General features: G+C 35.0%; 3 protein-coding genes across 6 annotated transcripts in view; 1 reads left to right on the top strand and 2 right to left on the bottom strand.

Annotated features, from left to right (window-relative positions):
• Nucleotides 1–9247, top strand: part of LOC127809276 (5'-3' exoribonuclease 3-like) — a 57947-nt gene extending 48700 nt beyond the window's left edge. For 2 of the 3 annotated variants that reach the window (XM_052348044.1, XM_052348040.1), the window contains 7 exons: nucleotides 3496–3536; nucleotides 4698–4772; nucleotides 4874–5031; nucleotides 7006–7110; nucleotides 7222–7297; nucleotides 7590–7672; nucleotides 8406–9016. In XM_052348044.1, coding sequence (XP_052204004.1) covers nucleotides 3496–3536; nucleotides 4698–4772; nucleotides 4874–5031; nucleotides 7006–7110; nucleotides 7222–7297; nucleotides 7590–7672; nucleotides 8406–8694 — 827 coding nt within the window. In that variant the 3' untranslated portion in view covers nucleotides 8695–9016. Of the gene's footprint in view, nucleotides 1–3495; nucleotides 3537–4697; nucleotides 4773–4873; nucleotides 5032–7005; nucleotides 7111–7221; nucleotides 7298–7589; nucleotides 7673–8405 lie in introns of all 3 variants that reach the window. The other variant, XM_052348049.1, reaches the window with a different exon arrangement.
• A 1895-nt stretch (nucleotides 9248–11142) lies between these two features.
• Nucleotides 11143–15460, bottom strand: LOC127791380 (60S ribosomal protein L13-1). Its single transcript, XM_052321215.1, has 5 exons — nucleotides 15355–15460; nucleotides 13762–13877; nucleotides 13402–13535; nucleotides 11598–11756; nucleotides 11143–11517 (listed from the first exon to the last, which is right to left on the bottom strand). The coding sequence occupies exons 2-5, from the start codon at nucleotides 13868–13870 to the stop codon at nucleotides 11296–11298; spliced, it is 624 nt and encodes a 207-aa protein (XP_052177175.1). The 5' UTR covers nucleotides 13871–13877; nucleotides 15355–15460; the 3' UTR covers nucleotides 11143–11295.
• A 934-nt stretch (nucleotides 15461–16394) lies between these two features.
• Nucleotides 16395–23613, bottom strand: LOC127809723 (pentatricopeptide repeat-containing protein At3g18110, chloroplastic). Of its 2 annotated transcripts, XR_008025212.1 has the most exons (5): nucleotides 19875–23613; nucleotides 19557–19757; nucleotides 18528–18618; nucleotides 17164–18092; nucleotides 16395–17061 (listed from the first exon to the last, which is right to left on the bottom strand). XR_008025212.1 is itself a non-coding variant. In XM_052348751.1 (4 exons), the coding sequence occupies exons 1-4, from the start codon at nucleotides 23426–23428 to the stop codon at nucleotides 17535–17537; spliced, it is 4404 nt and encodes a 1467-aa protein (XP_052204711.1). In that variant the 5' UTR covers nucleotides 23429–23613; the 3' UTR covers nucleotides 16395–17534. The 2 variants fall into 2 exon arrangements, 1 of the variants encoding a protein (XP_052204711.1); XM_052348751.1 differs by having other exon boundaries at nucleotides 16395–18092.
• Nucleotides 23614–26847: the final 3234 nt, after the last annotated feature.

Below are 26847 nucleotides of genomic sequence, written 5' to 3'. Positions count from 1 at the left end.
AGACCCTATAATTGTTCTATAGACAATTGGATTAGTAAACTCTTCTCCTTCATTGGTTAACGAAATTCCAGCAGTCATGGGAGTGTCACAAGGCTTATAGTCTTTCATACCAACTTTCCTTAACAGATCAACAACATATTTGGTTTATGTAAGATAAAGACCATTTTTGTTTCTATACGCTTCAAACCCTAAGAAGTAATTGACAGCTTGTAGAGTTTTTAAAGCAAATTGATGGTCTAGATCATGAATATAGGCCTTAAGAGCAGTGGAATTAGATCCGGTAATAAATATATCATCCACATATACTAACACAAACAACACATACTCATATGTCCGCTTTATGAACAATGAAGCATCAAAAACAGATCTAATAAAACCTCATTTAATCAAAGCTTCCTTCAGCTTATTATACCAAGCACAAGGAGCTTGTTTCAACCCATGTAAAGATTTCCTCAATTTGCAAACATGAGTTGGAGTGGCAGCATTGACAAACCCTTCTGGTTGAGCCATATACACTACAACAACATACAACAACATATCCAGCCTTTATCCCACTATGTGGGGTCGGCTACATGAATTCTAGACTTCCATATATTTCTATCTTTTGTCATATCTTCATTGAGATCCATACACTTCATATCAAACTTTAATGTCTCCCTCAAAGTCTTCTTAGGTCTGCATCTACCTCTTTTTTTGATTAATTGTTTCATTTCATCAACTCTCCTCACAGGAGCGTCTCTTGGTCTCCTTCTCACATGACCAAACCATCTTAGTCTTAGTCTCTCTCATCTTCTCCTCTATTGGCACTACTCCTATCTTATTACAAATAACTTCATTTCTAATTTTATCTTTTCTTGTATAGCCGCACATCCATCTTAACATCCTCATCTCCGCTACACTCGTCTTTTGCTCATGTTGGTATTTGACTGCCCAACATTCTGAGCCATACAACAAAACTGGTCTTATAGCTGTCCTATAGAATTTTCCTTTCAATTTTAATGGGATTTTACCATCACATAACACCCTCAATGCATTTCTCCATTTTAGCCAACCTGCCTTAATTCTATGTGTGACATCCTCGTAAATTTCTCCATCTTTTTGAATCACTGATCCCAAATATCGAAAATGGTCTTTTCTTTGTAAGATTTGGTCTTCCAATTTTATTATAACATCTTCCACTCTTGCATTCTTAATAAATTTACATTCTATATATTCTGTTTTCTTTCTGCTTAATTTAAATCCCTTAGATTCTAAATTGTTTCTACATAACTCAAGCTTAGTATTCACTCCTTCTTTTGTTTCATCCACCAACACTATGTCGTCTGCAAATAGCATACACCATGGCACCTCTGTTGGAATATCTTTAGTGAGTTCATCCATTACTAAAGCAAATAAGTATGGACTTAGTGCAGAACCTTGATGCAATCCTATTGTAATTTTAAACGGTTCAGTATCCCCTCCGCATGTTCTGACCCTTGTCTCTGCACCATGATACATGTCCTTAAGGGCTTGTATATAGGCTATTCGGACTCATTTCTTCTCTAAAACCCTCCATAATACTTCTCTAGGGACCCTATCATAGGCCTTTTCTAGATCTATAAACACCATATGTAGGTTCTTCTGATGATCTCGATACCTTTCCATTAGGCGCCTCAGTAGGTATATAGCTTTCATTGTTGACCTACCAAGCATGAAACCAAACTGATTTTCTGATACTTCTGTTTCTTTTCTGAGCCTCTGCTCTATTACTCTCTCCCAGAGTTTCATGGTATGGCTCATTAATTTAATTCCTCTGTAATTTTCACAGTTTTGAACATCTCTTTTGTTCTTATATATAGGGACCAAAGTACTCTTCCTCCACTCATCTGACATCTTTTTTGATTTAAGAATCGCGTTAAATAATTTCGTTAGTCAGGAGATACCCTCTTCTCCCATGCATTTTCATTCTTCTATTGGTATATAATCTGGTCCCACCGCCTTATGATTTTTCATCTTTTTTAATGCTTGCCTTATTTCATTTGGACTTATGCGTCGATAAAATGTATAGCGCACGTTCCCTTCAGAGTTACTAAGATATCCCAACCTAACTCTTGTGTCGCCATCATCATTGAATAATTTTGTGAAATACTCATTCCATCTCTCCTTAATCGCTCCCTCATTCACTAATACATTTTGATTTTCATCTTTTATGCATTTCACTTTATTTAAATCCCTTGTTTTTTTTTCTCTTGCTTTAGCTAATTTACATATATCTCTTTCTCCATCTTTTGTATCAAGTCGTTTATATAGATTCTCGTATGCTTTTGACCTTGTTTCACTAATAGCTTTTTTTGCTGTCTTTTTTTATTCTTTATAATTTTTTTGATTTTCTTCATTGTTGCACTGATATACAGCCTTATAGCAATTTTTCTTATTTTTAATTTTCAATTGCACTTATTCATTCCACCACCAAGACTTCTTAAGATTAGGGGTTCTACCATTTGTCTATCCAAGCACTACCTTTGCTGTGTTTCTCAGGCATTAGCCATTTTTTTTCCACATTTGGTTTGTCTGTCATTCTCCATTCCATTCTCTTCTACCCCTTCACTATTCAAAATTAGAGGAATGAAACTGAAAGCTTTAGACACTGCAACAAAGTTGAATTGAGACACCGACGAAAGATTTGAGGTAGATCGAGTAGGAGTAGAAGTAGAGGAGAAATGATTTTCGTGAATGGAGGCCATTAGCTCTGATACCATGTAAGTTGGAAACCCTAGGGCTTAAGAATTTGAGAAACGGAGGTGAGAGAAAACAAATGCACTGAAATCTTATTAGGAGAATGAATGAATGCAAAACAACTAACATAAGCTGCTTATATATGCAGCTTTAAACCGACAAGAGGCATTACCGCCTCATACTAATAATAACATAACAACAACATAAAATAGAAAGCAAGCAGCAAGCCAATACTATCTCAATGTTACATTCTCTTCAACAAGCATCAATATAAATAGTAAGAAATATGAATTTTAACATTGATTTATAATGATAAATAGTATTATAATACTAGCAATATCAATGTATTATTATTATTATGAATAGAAAAATTAGTGGTAAATAATAAAACTAACTAATAGTAAATAAAAAATATAAATGGCAACAATATTAATATGATAAAAAAATTTAAATATTATAATCAATAGGGTAAGTTGGTTGCAATAGTAAGGTTACTCCTTGACAGGAAGGTCACGATTTTGAATACTGGGGAGCCTCATGCATTGGGGACATCCTTTTTATTGAAGATTTATTAATATCATTAATATTAGCAATATCATGAATTTTTTGTGGATAATTCTAATTTTATAGCAATAATAATATAATTATTGAATATGTTTTCCAAATCTTTTGTGAAAAGGGAAAACTGGAAAGTGTTTTGTGTAACCAAAGAGACTCTTAGTTTCTATTGACAATTTTAACCTTTTTTTTTTCTCCATGTATCCTGAAATGTCCTGGCAGATTTTGAGCTAGATATGAATGGGAAACGCTTTCCTTGGCAGGTAATCATTGAGGTGGAACTTTGTATTCTATATTTGTGTTCAGGATTGGCTATTTCAAAATTGAGGTTTACCCTAGAAACTGCTTTTTTGGAAGGTGCAGAATGTTTAAGACACTATTTCTTGTTGCTATTTTCTTGGTGCTTTTTTGACTATTTCTTGTTGCTCTGTTTTCTGTTATTCATTGCAATGTTCATAGGCACTGTTGATTCTTATCTTCTTAGCTGATATGTCTGTCAATTCATGTTTAGCCACACCATTTGTGTTCTTGCCTCACTTGCATCATTGTTATCTTAATTAACATAGTTAACTGCTTTGGTCCACGCACCATATAATTAGAGCCACTTGCTATATTCTAAACATAGCTAAACCATTTTTGTAAGCCTTTTAAATATATTCACCTCTCAGAGAAATGCATTTTGATGCACTTTTTTATTATATTTTTTGCAGCTTCTTAGCAATCTGAATTCATGCATCTTAATCACTCTCCCCTAAGGACCTCTTGTTTCATGATTACAAGATAGAACTTTTAATTCAATACCATATGAGGGGAGTTCTTATCCCCTTCTAGGTGATGCTGTCAAGCTTTTTGATAGTTTCTTTTATTATATAAAAATATTGGTGACTTCACGAATTTAAATAAAAGGATTTACAGACTTTAGCACTTAAATAGTGCTTTAGCATTGTCAGAAGAGGAAGATATATTGTTGTAAGGGGACTACATTTATGATTGAGACTGGATTTACCTCCCACTAAATTCTAATCAATTTATTCCTGTAGTTTAGTGCTTCTCATATTCTAGCTGATGAGATAAGATTAATGGTCACTCTCATTTAGAAACTTGAGATTGACAGCAGTTGGTTACCTGTTAAGTATGATGAAGGAAATTTTATTGAGAGAGAGAGAGAGAGAGAGAGAACAAATCTAAATAGGATACATTGACACCTTTCTGATAGTATGACCTTGGTGCTTGAATCTTTTTTTTTTTTTTTTGTATATTGGAAAGATCTTTTTTTTAGTAGGATAAAGGCTGGATATGTTGTTGTTGTATTGGAAAGATCTTTTTTGGCAAAGTTTGAAGATTTTTAGCAAATGATTAAAATCTTCATTCCTTTGTAAAGTGCTGGATACTTGTTTCAAGGTTGTTGTCCTTTGGATGGACAGGCTATTTGCAAATTACCCTTTATTAAGGAGTCCCGCCTTCTTTCAGAAATTGCTAAGGTGGAGCACACATTGAAGGTAATGGCTGACATAGTAAATGGATTGTCATACATTTGGAATACCATTTGATGCTTTTCTTTTCCTTAAGATGTTGCTGAATGGTACTGTTGTGATTTTAGGATGAAGAAAAACAAAGAAACAGTTTGGGCCTGGATATGCTCTTTGTTTACAAATCTCATCCTTTGGCGAAGAAGATCTTTTCTTTCTACAAGCGAAATAAAGATCATCCAAAGTTGCCTAACACTAAACTCAAAAGGAAGATCAATCCTGAAGTGAGGTGTGTTACAATCATAGTTATTGCTTAGAGGGAGAACTTTTATTGTTTTTTTGCCAATTTCAGATGGCTTCATCTCTTCTATATGCTTTAAACTCACGTAAGAATTTGATGGGTATAATGTTATATGTAAATCTGAGAGATCAAGATCCCTTTTGTTTTTGATGCATTTGTGACTTTCGTAGCATATGTAATATCATTCATGTATGAAGTGCATTTCAATATGAAGTTGGGGTCTATAAGATTACTTTTTAACAATATCTTCGAAAATTGATTTACCTGGAAAGGGCGTGTGGGGAGGAGCAGTCAAAATTTTCAAAAGAACCTTTATGTATATTCTAATATTGATTTACTTGTGGCCTGAGTGATATTATTTTTTATCTAAAATTTTTATTGGTTTTTAGAACACAAAGATGTTTTACTCCTTTAAACGTGCTTTTGGATTAGTGAGACATTAGGGTTCAAAAGTGAAGCTTCATTATAGTAGTCAAAGTTTCCCAAGAAACAATTGAGCATGTATCTTCTAATATTGATGTAATTGAGCCTATAATGCTACTTTTTCATTCTTTAAATTCTTATTGGGTAATTGGGTTATTGCAGAAGAGGATATTTTACTTCATTAAATGTTCCTTTTGGCTTAGTCAAAGATGTTCTACTGTTGTAGTTCCCTTAGAAGTTTAAGCTTTTGGCCAGTAGTTGCCTAACATATGCTAATAGAGTTTTAAAAAGGAGGCCCTCAGTTCAAGTATTCTAGTTGCATTTTTCTCCATTCTTGTCTATGTCTCTTTGTATGCCAGTGATTCTTTTGTCAGGGAAGGCATTTGGTTTATTCCCAGATAACTTAAGCTTTCGGAAAATAGTTGTGTGATGATTGCTGTGAACAGTTACTATGAGTTGCCACCTCATATTGAGAGTAAAAATAATAACATAAAATACATAATTACCTCTCTTTCTATACGTTTAAGCTTTTTTGCATAATCATAGTGACTTTCTGGATCAGTAGGATTTCCATTGGAATGAGAGATACAGAAGTAGAAAAGTCCGTCTTTTGCACCAAATAAACCAGTTGCTGAATGAGATCCATTTATTTTTCCCTAGCTATAATTTGTCTTTGCCTTGTTAGATTGATCAGTGGAGCTCCTGAGACTGTTATACCAGTAGTTTTAACATTTTTTATTTCTCCAGATTCTCCTGCTACTTGTCCGCATTGTGTAGCTTATAGGTGATCTTTTGGTTCTTAATTATGGATAGTGCAAACTTCTGGTTCCCTGTCTGTCTTTTGTATAGGTTTGTGCCTTTCAATGCCTTTTGTATTTTTGGGTAACATATGATCTAATTTATAAAAATAACAATTTCTCTTCATCTTGTTCTCTGATCTCTAGAACATAACTGGTTTCTCTGTGTGTTGCTCTCTTATTCCATGTTTGTGAAGGCTCCTACCTGTGTGCTTGTGGATGTGTGTATGTCCCGACTCTATGTTAACACCTCTGGCTGAGTGCTGTGTCAGGTCTTGTGATAGAATGATGCTTTTCGTTTTCTGAAGTCTATGGTAGAGCATTCCATGTTTTATTAACCGAGTATACCTAGGAAGGTGGACTGCTAATATCCTCATGTTTCATTACGTTTTCCTGGTATCAGACTCTTATCATTCCCCTGTTACTATTAATCCCCCCTCCCCCCCCCCCAAAAAAAAAAACCCAAATCAACCCATTTTGTTGTAGGACCAGTGGAGAACAATCTGCATTGAATTCTAATCATGGTATAACCTCACAAAACATCTGGTGTTTGGTGGTTTATGCTAGCTATTTTGCCAGCTCACTGGATCTCCCATAATTCTATCCACTCTCTAGTGAAAATGACATCCTAGCATTTGTGCATTGCAAATGTCAATGAAAGTTTGTGTTTCATTTAAATTTTGTAATAATTTGATTATCTTCTCCTTGTTTTTCACCAGTCTTAACTGATTTTTTCATGCAGTGGTGGGATGAATGGATTCATGTATATTTCTGATAAACCTGTCTGTCCTCTGGAGATCGAGTCCCCAATCAGTGACATGGCAATGATTATTAAGAATAAAATCGTGTATGTTTCTGCAGATGGTTGTCTTTGCTTCAAATATAGAAACAAATGGTAGAACACAATTCAGCAGTTCCTTGTTGACTATTGATTGTTCCCTTTCTTCATCTTCTGCAGATCTGTTTTTTATAAATGCCCCTCTTTTCATCCTCACATCCCAGAACCACCAAAAGGAGTAAATATACCTGAGAAGGTATGCAAATCATTACACATCTGACAATGAAATTCAATCATTCAAGCAATGTTCAAAAGCATAAGGAATTTGTTTATATGGATTATGCTAACTCAATATACTCAAATCAGATGATGCCTAGATTATCCCATATATTTCATCCTTATTAGATGAGTGAGTACATTGTTGTTAATGCTTATTGGATGATAGTTGCCTTTGGAGCCTTATATTAACATTCTTACAACAGTTCTTAAACATCTAATGGTGCCCTTTCTTTTTACTTGCCATGTATCTTATGCTTTTCTTCTGTCAGTGTGTCAGCAAACAGGATGTCTTGCCTCCACCCGTTTTATGGCATGAGCAGTCAGCCATTCATGGACGTGTATTTTCTGAAAGGTGAGAGCTTTTTCTTTTCCTTATTAGTTCTAATATGCATGGGTGTGCCAGAACTGCAAAAGGATCTATTTAATTTTATGCACAGGCAGTAGGGAGAATTTAGGTTTGGACCAATTTTCAGTAGGTACAAGAGAGCCAAATCCCATGCCAATGGATTAAAGGAATGGGTGGGGACTTATGCCAAGCCTTACCCCACTCACATTTAGACTTTATTCCTTTTAATGAGGTAGCTTGGGCATTTTTATCTTTGACAAATAACAAAGTGGCTAGAAGATCATATATTCAATCCAAAAGGAACTGGTTTTTAAACACCCAAGAGGAACATGTAAGTCTTTCTGTCCAATATCAGTTCTGTCCATTCGACTTCTATGGGCCGTGGTTTTTAGGGACTTAATCTGCATATTTATTTTCAGAAAGTTTTTGTCCCTAGTGTAGATGCTTTTCTATAACCTCAAGCTTTGTATTTCTGGTCCATGAAACAAAGCAATGGCCCCAGGATTCAAAAGATGTCATTAAATAGCCTTTTGTCCCCCGCTGCTGGAAGTCTAAAATGTTAAGTGGACCTTTGGGTTTAATATCCCTAAAAATTATTGGAGAAGGCAGATTTTGGTGTCAGTAATATAGTCAGATGGTCTACAAGAGGAACATGATCACGTTATCAATTAGTTATTTTGTGTTTATGATAGACCTCGCGTTTGTTCTCATGTCCCTACTACTTTGTGAACCCATCCAGGCCCATCCCCAATTCCATCTCTGGTCTTTATCTTGCAAAATTGGCTCATCGGCTTGTGTGCGAGTATTATCATGCAAGGCCAGGAAGCCAAGGATGCATGCAAGTTGACAACAACAATATTGATGTTGGTGTGGACGACCTGCCATGCCAGTCAAACTCGAGAGCTACAGTTTGTGGGCAAGAACTAGATGGAAGCAGTGGGAACTGCATGACAAATAATCCTAAGAAAAGGGGGAGAGAGACTGGCAAATCTAGTAGTAGAAAAAGGAGAAGAAATAATGATAACTGAGCTTGAGGAAAGACCTAGGGTGCACATGGCTGTTTTCTAGTATATGTTCATTCTGCTGCTCCTAGCTGTTAGCGCCACACTAGCTGCTGGGGACTTGCATAATTCTGCCCCCGAGTCAGCAAAGATTAACTACCTCTGCTGAATGTTTCTAAAGGGGTTTATCCTCAAAAGGCCTTTCTAATAGTTTCTGTTACAAACTTAGAAAAAGGAAGCGGGAAGGTTTTCGTGCTGCTCACGATAGCTCAAAGAAAGTGACTCAAAGGAGTTCATCTCGCAACTTTAGGAGGAAGAAAGAGCATAAAAACAAAGTGCACAAAAACTTCGGAGCCAAGAAGCAGAAGAGATAGGGATGTCGCATGAATCCAGTCAAGCTACAAGGGGAGGGTTGGTATGCTATTCAGAGTGAAACTTTGAGCTACTACCAAGATTGTACTGTTGCAGTTCAATTTCAATTACTCAGATGCACAATTCTTTTTTTTCTCTACTCACAGTTGTATGATTTAAAATTTTGACTTCTTATTATGAGCTTTTAATGGTTCCTGTTATGCTGAAATCTGAGTCGTGAAGTTGCCAGTGGTGCTAACGTAACTGTTAGTAAGGTTTGTGACCATGTAAAAACGTGGGTACCTTCCATTCTCGATGGTCTTCGTATTTCCAAGCCACTCTCTCCTGCCGTAGTGTGTAATTTACCACTTCTCCCATATTCCTATTGTTCTGGCCCGTAAAAACCTTGACTTCTGTACTGTGAAATGAGCAAGATTCTGCTCTAATCACACCATGGTATCATGAACAGAGTTCCTGGAAATGTTATCATGTAACGTTAACCGGGCTCTGTTCCGACCAACCTTTGGCCTGTATCAGTATCAGGTTGCATATTCGATTTATTATTTGACTAAATGGAGCTTTACTGAATATGTCAACAGAGGATTACAAGCTAAGCGAGTTAATACAACAGAATATCAAGTTTTAATGGTATTATTATTATATGGGATTGATTACGCAAATTTTAATTTATCAGTCATTTATATTAATACCCTAAAACCTTGAACCTTTAGTGTCTCATGTAGAGAGTTCTCTTTAGTCTCACACTGAATCTATATCTATATTTATATATATATTATAACAAAACATTGTTTTCTGCCTTTTTTTTTTACTTTTTATTTTGATATTTTATTATAAATTTTTTCTTACCCGAAATAGAATTTTTATAAGTCATTAATTAAGTTTAAGTTTGTGACAAACGTGTAGTTCTTGAAACTTGTACATGATTTTTTTTATAATTGAATAGTGTTTGGAGAATGTGTAAACTAAGTATATGAAAAAATAATATTTAATTCATGTTATTAATTTTTAAATATTAACATAAAATTTTAATTAAAATAAATTAAAAAAAATGATATTTTTTCAAATCAAAAAAAATAAAATAAATTTAATTTTTTATTTTATTTTTCATAATTTATTTCTCGTTCTTTCTCAATAAAATCATCACTTATAACTTTAAAACCCTTAATTACTTTCAAAATTATATAAAAAAAAATACAAATTGTATATGTTTATGTTATTACTTAATTTTGAAAAATAATTAATTTTTAGGTTATGTTAAATTAGTTATTTAGGTAAAATTGAATTATTTTAAATAAGTTGTTTAAATTATTTTGACAAAATTAATATTTTGTATAGGCTATTTATATTTATTATATGTTGTCAATTTTTTTTTGAAAATTTTATTATGTTATATATTTTTATTATTTATGTTACTAATTTATTATATGTTGTCATATTATTTATTATTTTATATAAATTATTTATATTTATCATGCAATAACTAATTTAACATAATAAATATATATAATATATAACATAATAAATATAAAAATTTTATCTACAGGTTTTTAAAACTACACATTTTCCACAAAATATATGATAAATATATTTTGTGAAAAATATTAAGTTCTGGAAACTTATAGATGAAATTTATAATTGTGAAGTTATCAATTTTAAATAAATTCAATATGAACCATCAACTAGTTTATACAAAAACTGAATATTTGATCCCATGGTTATGGAAAACAAGATTCAATTTCCTATTAAAAATTCACTCCTTTCCAACGCCCAACACCAGCTCTGCCATCTGAATCAAGCACAAGAACATAGGGGATTAGTGTGAAGAGCTAATTCTGTCAAAGTTGAAAAGATAAATGTTAAAAAGTGGGGGAAATCCACTTTGACAACGCAGCGGCATAATTGAGTCTGACCAGGGGGAAGTGCTACCATTCACCATAAGGAATGGTTAGACTAACAGCCAGCCAACTAGACCTGTTTTCCCCATATGAAACTTTTTACTAATTTCCCTCAAGTCAAAAACATTTGGGAGTTGTACTAGGTGCGCTGCATAAGTAACAAACACTTGAAGCGATGGAATATAGACATAAGTACAAACAACCAACATAACCACCAAGTAATCTTTGAAAATCCATTTGGGTCAAACTGACCCACTTAGAGTGCGGCTTATCAATTGAATTGGAAACAAGTCCTTCAAAAAGATTCGGATCAAAAATGTGAAAAAAAAACATCCTTAAACGAGGATACTGGCAAAATTGACTATTTCTTCTCTTCCTTCTCAGCCTCGGCAGCCTTCTTCATCCGGGCACCAATATGACGCTTGTTCATGCGCTCCACACGGAGCTTGGCATAGGCATTGAATGATTTCATCTCATCTGTGACCTTGACAAGCTCCACAGTAGGCTTCTCACGCACAATAGGCATGTATGAACCTTGGACTTGGGTAGCTGTTGCCAATTCCTCAGGAGCAGAATCACCAGCCTGAAGCAAAGGGATTCATATGTTAGGTTATCAGGACACATTTGCACAGGCAAACAATCAGTCAACAATTTCAACATTACCTTAAATTTCCGTGCACGCCTTGGGAAGACAACCAACTTAGCCTTGTACGTCTTCAGCCTCTGGACATTAGTCTGGAGACTCTCCAAGGACCGATTCTTGCGACGATGATCAACGGCAATGCCAATGGTTGGGGCAAGTTTTTTTGGAATCCCCGCAGCCTGTTTCGCACAAAATAGGACAAACCCCAGAAATATGTAGTTAGAAGACATTATGGTTCAAATGGAGTGTAGATATTGGTTAATATATTAGGGCTCGCTTGATAAAACTTTCAGATTTTGTTTTCATTTTCAATATTTCTGTTTAGATTTTGTTTTTATTTTTAAAAAATAAAAACTTAAATAATGTTTAATAATATTTATAATTTTGTTCTTAATTTTTATTTGTTATATTTTCTATCCTACCTATATGTCATCATCGACCTGGTCATAGCGGTAGATACTGCCTGCCGCCCCACTAGACTCTACAAGCTATTACCATTTGGGACTTCTGCAACCCACCCCTTCAAATCCTTCTGGCAGCTTCCATGATCTCAAAATCCACAGTTAACTCACAGAATTCTATGATCATAATGAGTTCTCATATTTACTCCTTTTCCTTCCTAAATTTCTTGAATAACTCCAGAAATTTTTGACAAAGCACATCACATCTGCGTAAGAGCAGATCTATACTCCAAAAACTTGAAGAACGCATTTCCCTTTCCGAGTTGTATCTTTGGTTTGGTTATTTCATATGCTATAATTGTTTGATATATGCATGCATAGACATACATAGCGTGCACACGTGCGCAAGAGAGCGACCGAGCAAGAGAGAGAGAGTTGGTCAATTGGTTGCAGACATGAAGTTTGATGGGTATCCAAACAGAGCCGCAGCTGAATGGAAACATTGGCAGTACGGCAGCAGTCGCCAGCTACCAACAACCCTCTGGTGGTGTTAGGTTACCGGCAGTCCTAACATAGCCTCTGACAACTTTCCAGCAGTCACTGACAGTGAAGAGGGAGGAGGAAGATGAACGAGATGAGAAGGCAGAGGAAGGAGATGAATAGTCGGTGGTTATGGTGGCAGTCACCGGTGCTGACAACAGTGGGAGATGGAGAAAGAGAGCAAGGAGATGAAGATTTGGATTTGGGATTTGTCAGTGACAATGGTGGCCGGGGCAATCAGTGGATGAGATGAACAGTCAATGATAAGAAAGAAGAAAATGAAAACAAAATATAAAAACGAACAGACCTTTTATGTACAGAATTTTGAAAAATATTGCTAATCAAACATTATTTTCGGTTTCTGTTTTCAAAATTTTGAAAATGAAAATAAAAAACTGAAAACAAAATGGTTGTCAAACGGGCCCTTAGAAAGTGATATCAGCCCGGAGACATCTTCATCAAGCCTAATCAACGACTTTTTCTGAAGCGAAAGACCTACAACAGCACATTCTAACTCTAGAAACATAGTTTCAAGCACGAACAAGGTTAACACTTCCAAAAGATCATAAATGACTGCCAATGGGTATTATATTATATTGCAGAAGGGAAGCCTTCAACTATAAGATGTAGACATATATGTATCACTTTAGTTGAAAATCACAAGAATTCTCAGGACTATTCTGCAGACTGATGATAGGTATCAGAGAAAACAGGTAAAACAACCAGTACAACTTATGAAGTAATTAGGTCAGTGATATCTCAATTGTAAACCAGCACTGCTGTTTACAATTTATTTCTTGTTTTCAATTAAGAATCAACAGGACACCTGTAAAGATAACAATAAAAGTGCTAAAGAAGACCTTGTACTGATATAACAACTGACCTTGAGCTCTTCCAGAGAAAATCCCTTGCCAGCCCTTAGTTTCATGTTGTATTTCAATGTCTGCCCGTGGACAATTGGACGAAGTGGTCCAGCCGTAGGCCTAGGGAAAATCTTCACAGCCTTCTTTTGTCTTGCTGAAAATGGATTTACAAGACAATCATGAGAGCTGATAATTAAAATTAAAAAAACACTAAAACAGGTAAGACACTAGAAAAAATATACAATCTATATCCCAATTGCTCATATCTCTTTCAGTAAGAAGTTTTATTTTCATTTTTTTTTTTTGGACATCCAATCTTGAGTTAAATAAATCTATTTTATTTCAACCAAAAAAATAAAACCATCAAGGTATCAAGTTACCAATTCTTCTCCTGGTTTTACGGGCAGGTTGGTTAAACCAGGTCTTCACATAGTTCTGCCAGTGCTTCCTGAAGTGCCCACTGGGCACAACATTGTTATGCTTGACCATGATTCACCTATACAAGTATAGAAGATTGTTAAACAACTGCAAATAACAATCTAAGTAATCAAAAGTAAGTAGAACCAATAGCAAAAACATATAGTATTATATGAGTAATCTCTTATAAGCAAGAATAAGATGACAAGTCCTAAATAGGCCATGATATGGGCATAAACCATGATTTTTAAAAGATGCAGGTCTCAAAAGAGCAAGACATGAAAAGCATATATGCCTATTGAAAAATAAAAATACACTAATTAAATTTAGAAAAAAAAAAAATCATCTGTGCTAATCACATTTACAGGAGTTTGCTACATGAATTCTACCTCTCATCTAGAATTCATGATAAAAGATTTAACATTTATACACTAGCTATTGGCTACCTAATACAACTCTTCTCCTTTATCTGAAATTAGGACCAGCTCCATATATGAGGAATACTCTTCAACAATAGAAATGTTAAAACTTTCATGTTTTAAACTGTAAAAAATTAAAAGGTAGGAAAAGGAATTAGAGGTAAAATTGATATTATTTTTATGTGCTTCACACTTACGGGTGTAATATGTGTAACCCATTGATACATCAGAGCCCATCAAGTGCTCAAATATGTAATACACACACAAATGGACAGCATAACCCCAACCCATGGTGGATGTTTGTTAAGAATTGTCCAGCAACTGTTGTGTACCTAAAGGCGTACAAGAGATACTTCTAAAACTAATTATTTACTTGCCACGTGTCAATTTTACAGAAAGAAACAAAATATACACAATGGCAAATTTCGGTGTGATGATTGGCACTGCCAATTGGACGAAGTCATGAAAACATTATATTGTATCGAAACATATTCCACAGACAATCAAATACAAAAATTTAAACAAATAAGATTCAGCTACAGCATCAATTTTTCCTTGCTTAGATATTCAAGCAAGTGAACATTGCAGTTTGCTCCATCTCGCAGTGCTAAATCCACACTATACCAACATCCAACAACCGGTGATGACTACTAATACGACATTAACATTTCATGTTTTGACAAATAATTAATCACAGGCCCTCGTGAAATCCCACTACAGAAGCAAAACAAAATATCACTGAAAAGAGTAGGAAAAATTCCCAACCACTAAATATTAGAAACCAAAAAGAAAAGAAAAAAAAAAACTAGCAACTTAACCCTGAAATTTATAACTCGTTACTTCATTGCCCCCGAGACACTGCATATTCAAAACTAGATATTTTGTTCTCTCATTTCTTTTACTTGATAATTTTAAATTTAAAAACCCTATCGGAGGTTAGTTAAAGAAGACTTGAAAAGAAATGAAACCACTTATCAATTACAAAGCTAGGTTTCACAAAAGAAGTTCGCCTTTGTTTCCTACATTTCCCTGGAAAACACGGACACAATTTGCAAACGAAAAGAACATAGAGAAAGACATAAGCAACAAAAGAAGTAAGAGTGATGGGAAAGGCATAGATCTGATCGGTATGCTTACGACGAAGACGAGCAGAGTTACCGTCGAACCGCCCCCTGGTTTGCTTCACCTACAGAAGAAGATTGGGGCTTCCGTGCTGGTTTATATATGCGGGCAAAACCCTAGTCTTGGTGGCATGGGCCTTATTACAGGCCGCTTTCATGTTTCTTTCAGGCCCATATGCCCAGGCCCAGCCCACGCACCGTTGTCCATGGAATTTATATACTTTTTATTGTATATTTTGACAATATAAAAAATGTTCGGTACCCTTCCGAAAATGCCCTCGCATGCTTAATAAGCCAAAGTTCAAAGAGCATTTTTTATCTATTTATAAAGGACTGAGTTCGCGACCTCTTTTCCTTTTTTGCAATGAAATCCTTTTTAATTATATATATATATTTTTTTTTATCTAAATTGTACAAAACTAAATATAATAAAAAATTAAATTGAGAAAATTATATTTTTTAAAAAAATAAAAAACAGAAACGCATAAATAAAAAATATATATAGGCATCTTTTTTATAAATATAATTTTTAATATAAAAAATAACTATTCAATTAAAGAATAAACATAAATTTTATAATAAACATAAAGATAAATTTTATAAATCATAATTTATTAATTAAAAATAATTAATAAATTTTAAAAATTAATACAAATAATGTATTTTAAAATTTTTAATTAAAGACGAAAAAAAATTAGTGTATAATCTCATTGCATTTTTTTATAATTTTTTAATATTACAAAACAACTCCAAAATATTTCTAAAATTGCAAAGATGGCTTGAAAAAGTTTTTTAATGTTTTTTTAAAAAATACCAAAACGATGGCTCAAAATATTCCTGTACATCATAATTCTTTATTATTTAATATCACTTTTACCGTCTTTCCACCGTCAAGAAGTAAGCTCAAAATGCCTTCTTCACTATCTCACGATTCATATATGTAAAGCAGCAAAAGAATCATTTTGGGCTGGGCATTTGGCCACGTGGTTGTATTGTGTGAATATTTATTTACATTAAAATTAAAATAATAAATACACACACAAAGCTGTACAAAAATTTGCAATGGCACGTGTTAGCAGCCTACTTATTATTCACAGATCTACAATAGAATAATCATCAAACATTCCCTCTTTCCAATAGAAATAATCTCTCTTAAACCTGATCAAGAATTTTCAGGACTAAGCGCTTACCATCATGTCAAAAACTTAAGTTATTAATAAAGACGCAACTCTTTTATCTCTATCCACAGTATGAGTGCAACATTCTCCTTAGACCTCACAAATAGACAGTCCCACAAAGCAGTTGTTGGGGCATGAACTATGCACCTACAATCTCCCCCCCAAACTACGTTGGGCCATAGGCTATGGATTACCAAAATCCCCCTCACTCCCCCAGAACTGCTCCAGAAGAGATTCAAACCTATGATCTGCTTTGATACCACTTAGACTCTACCAGGAACCTTCAAAACTAAGCACTTACCACAGTGCCAAAAGCTTGAGCTATTAGCAGAGGCATAATTTTTTATCCCTATCCACACTGTGGATGCAACCTTCTCCTCAGACCTCACAAACAAGCAGTCCCACAAAGCAAAGCAGTTGGTGAGGCATGGGCTATGGACCAACAGTCTCCTTGTCTTGTGCAGAGAAGACATCTATGGCAATCTATGGCGCTGGCAGTGGCTCCATGAAACTCCAGCAATCCAGCTGAAAGCAAATCAAATCAGCTGCAGTTCAACATACAATGCCTTGCTTCAGACCTCCACCAGCATTTTACTTCACGAGAATGGAAAAATCCAAAGAAAAATTGCAGAGTTCATAGCAGTCACCTTACTGCATCTGAGCTGATAGACATTGGTCTTACAACATCAACCAATATCAGCTTCCCAAGTACCCATCAATTTTGGAAGGCAAGTGATCCTTCTAGGTCGGAGATATGTTTGAGTTTGCCAGTCATCCTTTTCGTGAGGTACTACCACACAGTTAACAGAAAGATCTCAAGGCAAACCCGGTACAGCAATCACGCAGTGAGGAGAAACAGTTACGCCAGAGAGACATCTTCCGCTGAAATCGAACAGATGCAACACATGTAGTTATCAATAGCTCGCTTGCAAGCATCAAGAAGCTGTTTCACTTCAAGCTGCATTCTAATGGAGACAGGGCAATAACAAGAGTGCATAAGTTGGTGATCATCAACTCATTAGGCACCGTTAACTTTTTCTTCCTGACTTGATTTCTCGTATATCCTACTCTTCCTAATAAATTTTGCCTTTCTGAACTTCTTGAGCTTCTTGTGTCTTACAAGCCCCTGTTTTTCCAGCTTCGCAAACTTCTCTTGCCTTCCGTCTATGTCAGCTTGAATAGCCTTGTTTCTTTTGGGATCTGGCAGCAAAGCCAGCCTTGCAAATTTCTTTGGTCTCACTTCCCCAAGCCTCTCCGTTATGTCCTTGAAAGCAGAAACAAGTCCACGTCTAATATAACATCCTTCAACAAGCTGCATTGAGTTTAAGTCGGGGATGTGGGCGCGGTTTTTCAACTCAAGGTCCAAGCAAAATGGCGAGTCCTTTAACCACATTCTAAGGGAGTGTGCTTTTGCAACAAGAAGCCCACTCCTTGTTTTGCAGGGAAGAAATGGCGATCCCATTTCCCAAAGGTATGCCTTCAATGTGCTGTTCAAGGAAACACTGCTGTATTCTGAAGTCCCTGTAATCAGCACTACAGATTTCGGAGATTCTGGGAAACCCTCCAGGGATGCATCCTGCCACAGAAGAAATCAATTGTCAGGTGCACAAAAAATATAGCCAAAAACTGGGAGCTATTATGATTACAAGGTGTTCCTGAGATATCCATATGACACAAGACTATCCAGCAAAGGAAAGCTAACCAGAGGTAAGAATTATAGGCCTGTGACACATTCATACTAAAACAATGCATGTCCAGAAATCCATTTAGGATCCTCATAAACTACAAATGTCACAATTAACTCTTAAGTAACAACAGTTTTATGCAGTTTTTACAGCTAAGTATTTCTGTGTTGACTACTCAAGGGAGATAGTACAGAAGATTTATTATAGTACATGAAATTCAGAAGAATAAAGATCATGAGGGCTTCTAGAATTATGAAAAAAGCAACATATACAATAGCAGTTCATTAAAAATGAAAAGGATAATAAGTGTTATAAAAAGAACTTGCTTGCATGTGGTCAAGCCACAAAGTAAGGCCAACAAGAGCTGCACCACCAGACAACTTTCTAAAATCAGCTCCCCAGTCCTTATCAGCTACCCTGCAACAATACCAGGTGTTAAACGCAAATCCATAAGATGAAAGGCATTATAATAGGTTAATAATGTGGAAAGCCGCCATAAAAATAAATGCTGTGTCCTGACAAAAGTAGAGCCATTAATCCAAATTACTAAGTCAGACGTGTAGAAGTGGGTTGAAGAGATGGATATTAAAGATGATCAACTAGGTAAAGTGGAGAGTAAGGCTTTGCAGAGATCAGACACAGAGAGATGGTATTTAAGCATGTGTAGGCTGAACAAAGATACAACTCAATGCAAATTAATTAAACCCTCGAGCTCTTTGTATGCTTAAATTAGTCAAGAAGTAAGCAATTCATAGTTGCACTTGAAATGCTTGAGGGGTTCCCAACAAAAGAAGAAAGAAATCTCAGGGCCTAAGCAACCAATATGCAGCTAGCACCCTTTTGTTAGGCCACAAGGTAAGATTTCCTCTAACCTCCAAGCCAAGACAAGGTGTCACAGTCATCAGTTGCATGGACACTCCGGTGGCAGGTGCCACTCTAGATTAATTTGGAGACCACTTGATAAGTATGAAATGCACACCTCTTATATAGCAGGATAATCACACAAAATAGTTATCTGTTTGACCACTTTAGAGAATGAATTACAACCATAGATCAAATAGATCCAAGTAATTTATCAATGAAGGAGAAGAGCATAAACAGAGGGCACCCTCTACAAAAGCATTTTCTTACTTTCTCTATCTCTCTCTACGTTCTCTATCTTAAGCCTTCCAAGCTAAAGTGACAGAGGAAGAGTATACTTTTGAATACTAAAACTTGTCATACCATGTCTTTTGAGATGTTGCCACACTTTTTTTGGTTGATATCTTGAAATGCCTCAACTCTCTTGATGTAACCATAACCGACATTGACAAACAAATAGCATAGGATTAGCATAAACTAGATTCATAGGATACCTGAACACATCATGGCGGTATATACTTCTCTTTATTGCCAATTGGAAAACCCATGAAGCTGTGGCCCGGAGTTCAAATGCCCACAGCAGATCTTCCAAAGCATTGACAAAATTCAAAGCTGCATTGCTTTCCATAGGTTCCAGTTGCTCAAGATACTGGTCTACCTCCATGATTAGTGACTCAGATTTATCCATGAGAAGCCTGCCAAAAGAGTAGAAAGCTAATTTCCATTTACAGGAAAGATATGGAAGAAACAAACAAGTAGATAGATAATAAGACAAATGGTGAGTGGTAAGAAAGCCAAGTTTCAAAGTGTACCTGAGAGGAAGATCAAAACCAGCATCTCTCACAGCATTGAGCAAAACTATAGCTTCATTTTTGCTCTGAGATAAACTTGCAGCCCTGATAAAGCAAGTCCAAATCTTGTGGTCTGGCTCCAGACCTTCTCCCTTCAACTCTTGGAGTTTCAGAATTCCAATGTTATAATCTCCATTCTTGAGATAAGCATCAATGACTGTACTGTATGGTAGGACAAGATCTGCACCGGTTACTTTTAAATTATTAAGCACTTTCTCAGCTTCAGTTGGATGCCCAGAGCTGCCATATGAGCTCATCAGTAAATGCATTGTGGCAATGGTTGGTTCCACACCTGCTTCCTTCATCATGATAAGTACCCTTTCAGCTTTAGAATGATCTCCTGAGCTTCTAAAAGTTTTCATCATTATATGATAGAAAGAACGATCAAGTTTATATCCTTCTGATCGCATCCTCTCAAAAAGTCCATCAGCTTGTTCCACCATCTGCAGCTTGCCAAATGCAGAAATTAGGCTTTTGTATGTATCCAGCTTAGGGTCCAGACCAAGACTTCTCATTTCATGCATCAACTGCAAACCTTCATCTGGCCTGCAATCCCTACAGTACATCAATATCAAAGTATTATAAGTCTCCTTGTCTGGCTTAAGTTCAGCTTCTTGAATCTGCTGGTATACTCTCGCTGTCTTCTTAAAATCCTCAATTTCTGTATATAACTTAAGTACACAGTTCCATATGGAAAGGTCAGGCTTAAATCCCGCATCTTCCATCTCAGAAACCATGGCTTCAACATCCCTTACTCGCTTGCCTTTGGAGAACAGTTCAATCATAACTCTATAAAGATGCATGGAAGGAAAATAACCGGCAGCCTTCATTCCATTATATATTTTCTTCACCTCAAATATGTTACCAACTCGGGCAAATGCATTAAGTATCAAAAGAATGGAACTCTTACTAATTTTAAAACCCATATCTTGCAACTCTTGAATTACCACATAAAGCTCATTTAATCTCCCGTCAACAATCAAAGCTTGCATCAGACAATTGATGGTAACCACAGTTGGGGAAGGACCATCTCTCATCATTGTATTAAAAGCAGCTCTGGCTTTCTCATAGCAACCACTTGCTGCATAAGCCTGCATTAGTGTATTCCAAGCCTTACGATCAACTATACTAGATCTCTGCCTAAGAATCCCCACCAAACTCTCTGCTTTATGCAGTAGCTTCAACTTGCCATAAGAGTCAATAAGCCGAACATAAACAGAAAGATTGTCAAATTCAATGCCCTTCGCTTCTGCCTGATCAAGCAAATGATGGGCCGTTTCTGGGAAGCCCATTCTAGAATACATAAGCATCATAGTTTCAGAGAGATTCTGAGAAGGTTCCACTCCATTAAATCTCATGTCTGAGAACACCTGAGAAGCTTGAGCAAATAATTCAGCCTCCTCACAGCATTTAATAAGGGACTCGTACATAGAAGGACTCCCATGAAATGTACTTAACCCTATGTTTTTTCTATATTCATCTAATGCAGCATCCAGTTGATGAGCCTTACAATGAATTATTACCATAGCTTCAGTTATCAATTGATGGGATTGAGGTACACGTTCTCTCAAAAAGTTTAGCAACTGGAGCGCTTCTAAGTGTCTTCCCGATGAACTATATGAACTCAGAATAGACAATAAGTTCTCGTGGTCCAAATCATAACCCTGCATGATGGCCTTTCTCAACAGGTTAGCTGCATGATCATAGCATTCCCCCTTAACAAGAATAGATGAAATTATTTGTGGATCCAAACCACATGATTCTTCCATATCCTTAACCACTTTCTGAAGGTCTTCCTCTTTATTCTCTCTTCTGAGAATTTGGACCAAAGCCTCATAAAGGGATTGATCTGGATTGAAACCGTTGCAATTCATTTCACGATACAAAACCAATGCCTTCTTGGAATCATTAGATCTCAAGTGGACATCCAACATAACTGAATATGCTAGATGATCCGGTTTAATCCCAGACCTGAGCATGCAATTAAATGTGGCTTCCGCCTCCACTCGCTTTCCAGCCTTTGCATACCCACAAATTAATGCACTATAAGTATGGAGAGTGGGTCTAACACCTGCATCAAGCATCTCTGACATCACATCAGCGGCCTCAGCTGTCATACTTGTTTTTCCAAGTGAATCAATGAGGATCGTGTATGTGATTGCATCAGGATTTTGCCCTGATGCTTTCATGTCTCTGTAAAGTTGCAAAGCTAAATCATGCTGACCGTGCTTCCCATACATGTGGATGATGGTGTTATAAGTCATCTCATCTTTTCTAAAACCCATTTGTGCCATTTCTTCACAGATTTCCTGTACCTTTGGGACATTCACTTCTCTTGCAAAAGCATAGAGTAGAGAATTAAATGTTACTGCATCTGGGAAAAACCCTTTTGACTTCAGCTCCGTGAAAAACTGTTCAGCCTTGGTAGAGAATCCGCATCTCCCATAAAGTGAAATCATGGCATTAAATGTCCATAAATCGGGTTGGCATTTGTTTGCCTCCATATCGTTGTAAACCTTGACTGCCTCCTCCAAATTATATTCCCGGGAACAAGCACTGATAAGTGTGTTGTAAGTAATTATATCGGGTCGAAGACCTGATTTTCTCACCTCATTTAAAAGTTCTACTGCCAAGTTCGGTGCCATTGATTGCGATTTCAAGCGTGCGTTTATTAAAGTATTGAAACTCACAAGGTCTGGCTCACACCCTCTCTCCCTCATCAAATCAAGCAGTTCACAAACCTTGATGAACCGACCATTCCGAGCATAAACACCCATCATTGCATTATAAACTTGGACAGTGTTACCCATCCCAGCCTCGGCCCTAGAAAAAATTTCCACAGCCAAGGCCTCTTGATTGGCCTTGCCAAGCACAGCCAATATCGTGGCCAGCATCCGGGCATTGGGAGAGTACCAATGCCGAAGATTCAACCACTCGTAGACCTCCAAAGCCCGCTGCCAACTCGACTGCCCAACCCATTTCACTACAAAACAGAAGTCGGTCGGAGTCATTTGCGCCATCCTCTTATCCAGGACATCAGCCACAAACTCCTCTGGTTTCAACTGTAGAATACTATCAGTCAATAATTGGACCCTCTGGCGCCAATCTTTAGCCCTTTTCAGTGCCAATTTGGTCATTTTCTTGGCCCTGGTCCTGCTAGGCCTACCCAATACCTCTAGGGTTTCATCATCGACGTCCAAATTCCGCGTTTCCTCTTTAATCTCCAAATCTATGGTATCTACAAGTACGGGGGGCGGAGATACGGCAGTAAAGTGAGAAGGGGGCGAACGGTGATGGTTGGCGTCAGTGAATTTCAAATGGGGCCATCTCACGGATGGGGAGGCCCTGCTGTAGGTAAATTTTCTGGAACTTTCAGGTTCAGTAGTTGTAGACGAAGATGAAGACGACGACGACGATAAGGAATCAAAAGAGCAAGTGGTAGCAGGGCATACCCTGGATTTTCTGCTTGATTGTGGTGGTGGTGCGGCAATAACCAGCATTCCCTTTGATGCCATCTGTGCGCTCTCACTCCCTCTCGCTCTCTCTCTCCTTATGATTTGTGAAAAATATTTAAACTTTAGGGTTTAAGGAATTCAATTAGGGTTGCAGAATTGCATGGAAGTTTGCTATATGGTGTAGCGTAGAAGATGTGATATCCATCCATTAACAGATTTGCTTTTTTGGCCAGTTTCACTCGATTTTCACATCCATAGCTAAAGTGATACACTAAAGTTATTATCGAATTTAATATTCAATCTAAACAAACATCACCTGCTATTTATCTCTCTCTTCTATTGAAATCAAGAGCAAGAACAGTGACTAACTACACAAAAATAATAATCTCGAGATATTTTTTATTAATATATTATATTATGAGTGTAATTAGCGAATGTATACAATATATCAAGTGTGACATTTTAACATTAGTATATTATATTACGTCTTTAATTAATGGAACTATATAATATGTTAATAAAAAAATATATCAATTTTAAAGTGTATAATTAGCATTTCTGTAATTTTGGAGTATTTTGGTAAAGAAATTGTGTTTGGTTATTTATGAATGTTTGGGTAACAATTACATGATTTATGTTGAAATTCGTGCTAAGATTAATGAAAAATTCTTGAGAACCAGAAAAATTGACAGACAAGTTTATATAATAGGGGCTAAAAGACTAAAATGTCCTTACCTATATTACATTGCAAGACAATGTGGGTAAGGATATTTTAATTTTGTAGCTCTCATTCTGTAAACTTGTCTGTCAACCAATTTGGCCTTATAAAAGAACTCAAGATTAATTTATCACGTGAGTGATGGGTGGGATTGCTTAATCTTGTGAGTAAACAATCTCACCATATTTTTTATTATATAAATTTAAAATTGTAATGATTAATGCTAGTTGGTCTTAACAATTATTCAACGGAACCACACAGAGATTGACAGACAAATTTATAGAATGGGAGTTAAAGGACTAAAATATTCTCACCCATATTGCATTAGAAAAAGTGCAATACAATATGGGTGATGACATTTTAGTCCTTTAACCCCCATTCTGTAAGCCACATATCAACCTATCTGGCTTTCAAAAAAATTTATTTTCTTATTTAAATACTCAAATTTTTTGTTATTTTAATTAAACTACAATAATGAATTTATGGTGCATGAGAGTGAGGTGTGCGTAACTCTTTGGATGACGAGTGACGCTCACAATTACACTCAAACTCTATTTGCTTCAAGCATTTTATACTCATTTAAAAACTGATTTAAACATTAAAGGGTCTGCGAGGGGACACTCACTAGCACCCTTAACCGATTTCTTTTTCAGTAGGTGCTCGAAGTAGATAAAGTTTGAGTTCAATTATGAATATTCACGTAACGACAATCATCCGTGCACCTAACTGATTTCTTTTTCAATAAGTCACTCGTTATCTGAACAATCACATTTCACAATTAGAATCACCCATATTTCATTGAGTCATTTGTATCTCACTCTTTTGCGTTATAAATTTATTGTTGTAGTTAGATTACAATAGTATTAATGAAAATAATATCTGATAACAAAGTGTATTGTTTTACTTATTAATGCAAAAAAACACATAACAAGTGTTTGATTAACATTTTTTGCAATACTTATAAATGCTAAAACTGTAATAAAATGTTTAAAGGTAATGGGTATCATACAAAGTTATTGTGTGTTTTTTTTTAAATGCTTAAAAGTAATTTAACTTACTTTTTTTAAAAAATAATTGTTCTTCAAGACACGCAATAACATTTTACTAAATATTAATTTTGTTTTTTACAAAACTATTATGTTTCAAAATCACAATAGTTTGACTCTTTCATCCACGTTAAGGAGTATTTTAATTGATAATTTAATTCTTATATTAAAATAATTACTCTTTATATTCTCCATTTGCTACATCTTTATATATCTTTATTTATTTATGTTTTTCTCACATTTTCTTATCACATAATTCTCATTGTTGGTCACCACTATATCTCTCTTTACCATCGGTGTCACCATTTATATTCATTGTCCACAATCTCATTTAATTGATAGAGGTTACCATATCTTATTTTTTCTTTTTCTTTTATCATTACTCGTGTTTTAAATTTATACGTTATTGTTATCTTAATACAATAACTCAAATTTATAGTGTCAAGTCGAGGCAGAATTAGACTCAAAATAAGGCTATCGAGAGAGTCTAACAGTTGTTTAGAATAAAACTCTCATTTATTTATTTCCCGAATAATGGCTTAACCAAATGCATTTTGGTGTGCAGTTAGGCCTCTCCATGAGAACTTCTCGTTGTTCTTCGATAAGACTTGTTTGTTAGCTTATTTGGAAGAATTTATTTTATCGGGATATTTTTTTTCTTTGAGAAAACTTATTCCCCAAGAAGAATGACTTATCTAAGAGAATTCATCTTATATTTACAACACATGGGTAAGTTTATTCTTCTCTCTTATTTTCTTTCTCTTTGTTATGAGTTTCAATAACTAAAATGATGATACTCCCTTATCTATCTGATTTGTTTTTTTTATTTGTTTTATATCATATGGGTTTAATTAAACCCATATTCACCTATCATTCTGTTTTTTTTTTTAAATTGTTTTGTAATATTTATTTGTTTTTATAAAAAAAAAAAATAAATATTTGTTTGTTTTTAAAAAAAAAATATTTTTAATTTTTTTTTTAAATTCACCTATCATTTGTTTTATATCATATGGGTTTACTTAAACCCATATTCATCTATCTGATTTGTTTTAAAGTGTTATAAAATTAGTCAGAAACTAAGTTCATATTTAGCAGCAAAGCTCTTTATCAACTTAGTTTTAAAGTAATTTCGATTGAATAATTTAGATAAATCACTTAATTATAATTACTATCTATTTACATGAAATTATATAGATTATCACTTAACAATCCAAAATGGCAAACACTAAAACGGTATTATAGGTTTGAATTATCTTACAAGATAATAACAGGTTTTAATATAAATAAAAAATAATTTTAAAATTAAAAAACAATCAAAGATAATATTTATTGGCCAGATTTATATTTTGACTCTCAATAGTTAATACTTTTATTTTTTTTAGTTAATAACTTAAACTTTTGTTATTTTAATTACATCATTCAAAAGTATATTTTTGAGTCAATTTAACTTCATATACTTTAGCATTTTTTCTGTGTAACAACTCGAATTTTTATTTATTTTAATTGCATCAATGAATTTATATTTTCGAGTTAATTTAACTCACATATATTAAATTAAATAGAGTATGATGCATATTTTGATATTTTATTTTATTTTTTTTATTTTATATATAAAATAATAAGAGTTAAATTGACTAAAAAAAATTAGGTTTTAAATCATCACAAAAAAAAAGCGTAAAAATGCAATATGAAAAATATAGATTTGATCGTATTTA

This window comes from Diospyros lotus, chromosome 1 (genome assembly GCF_014633365.1).
Source record: "Diospyros lotus cultivar Yz01 chromosome 1, ASM1463336v1, whole genome shotgun sequence".
In the NCBI taxonomy this organism is placed as follows: domain Eukaryota; kingdom Viridiplantae; phylum Streptophyta; class Magnoliopsida; order Ericales; family Ebenaceae; genus Diospyros; species Diospyros lotus.
Note: the sequence above shows the minus strand (reverse complement) of the source record. Positions and strands in the feature narration are given on the sequence as shown.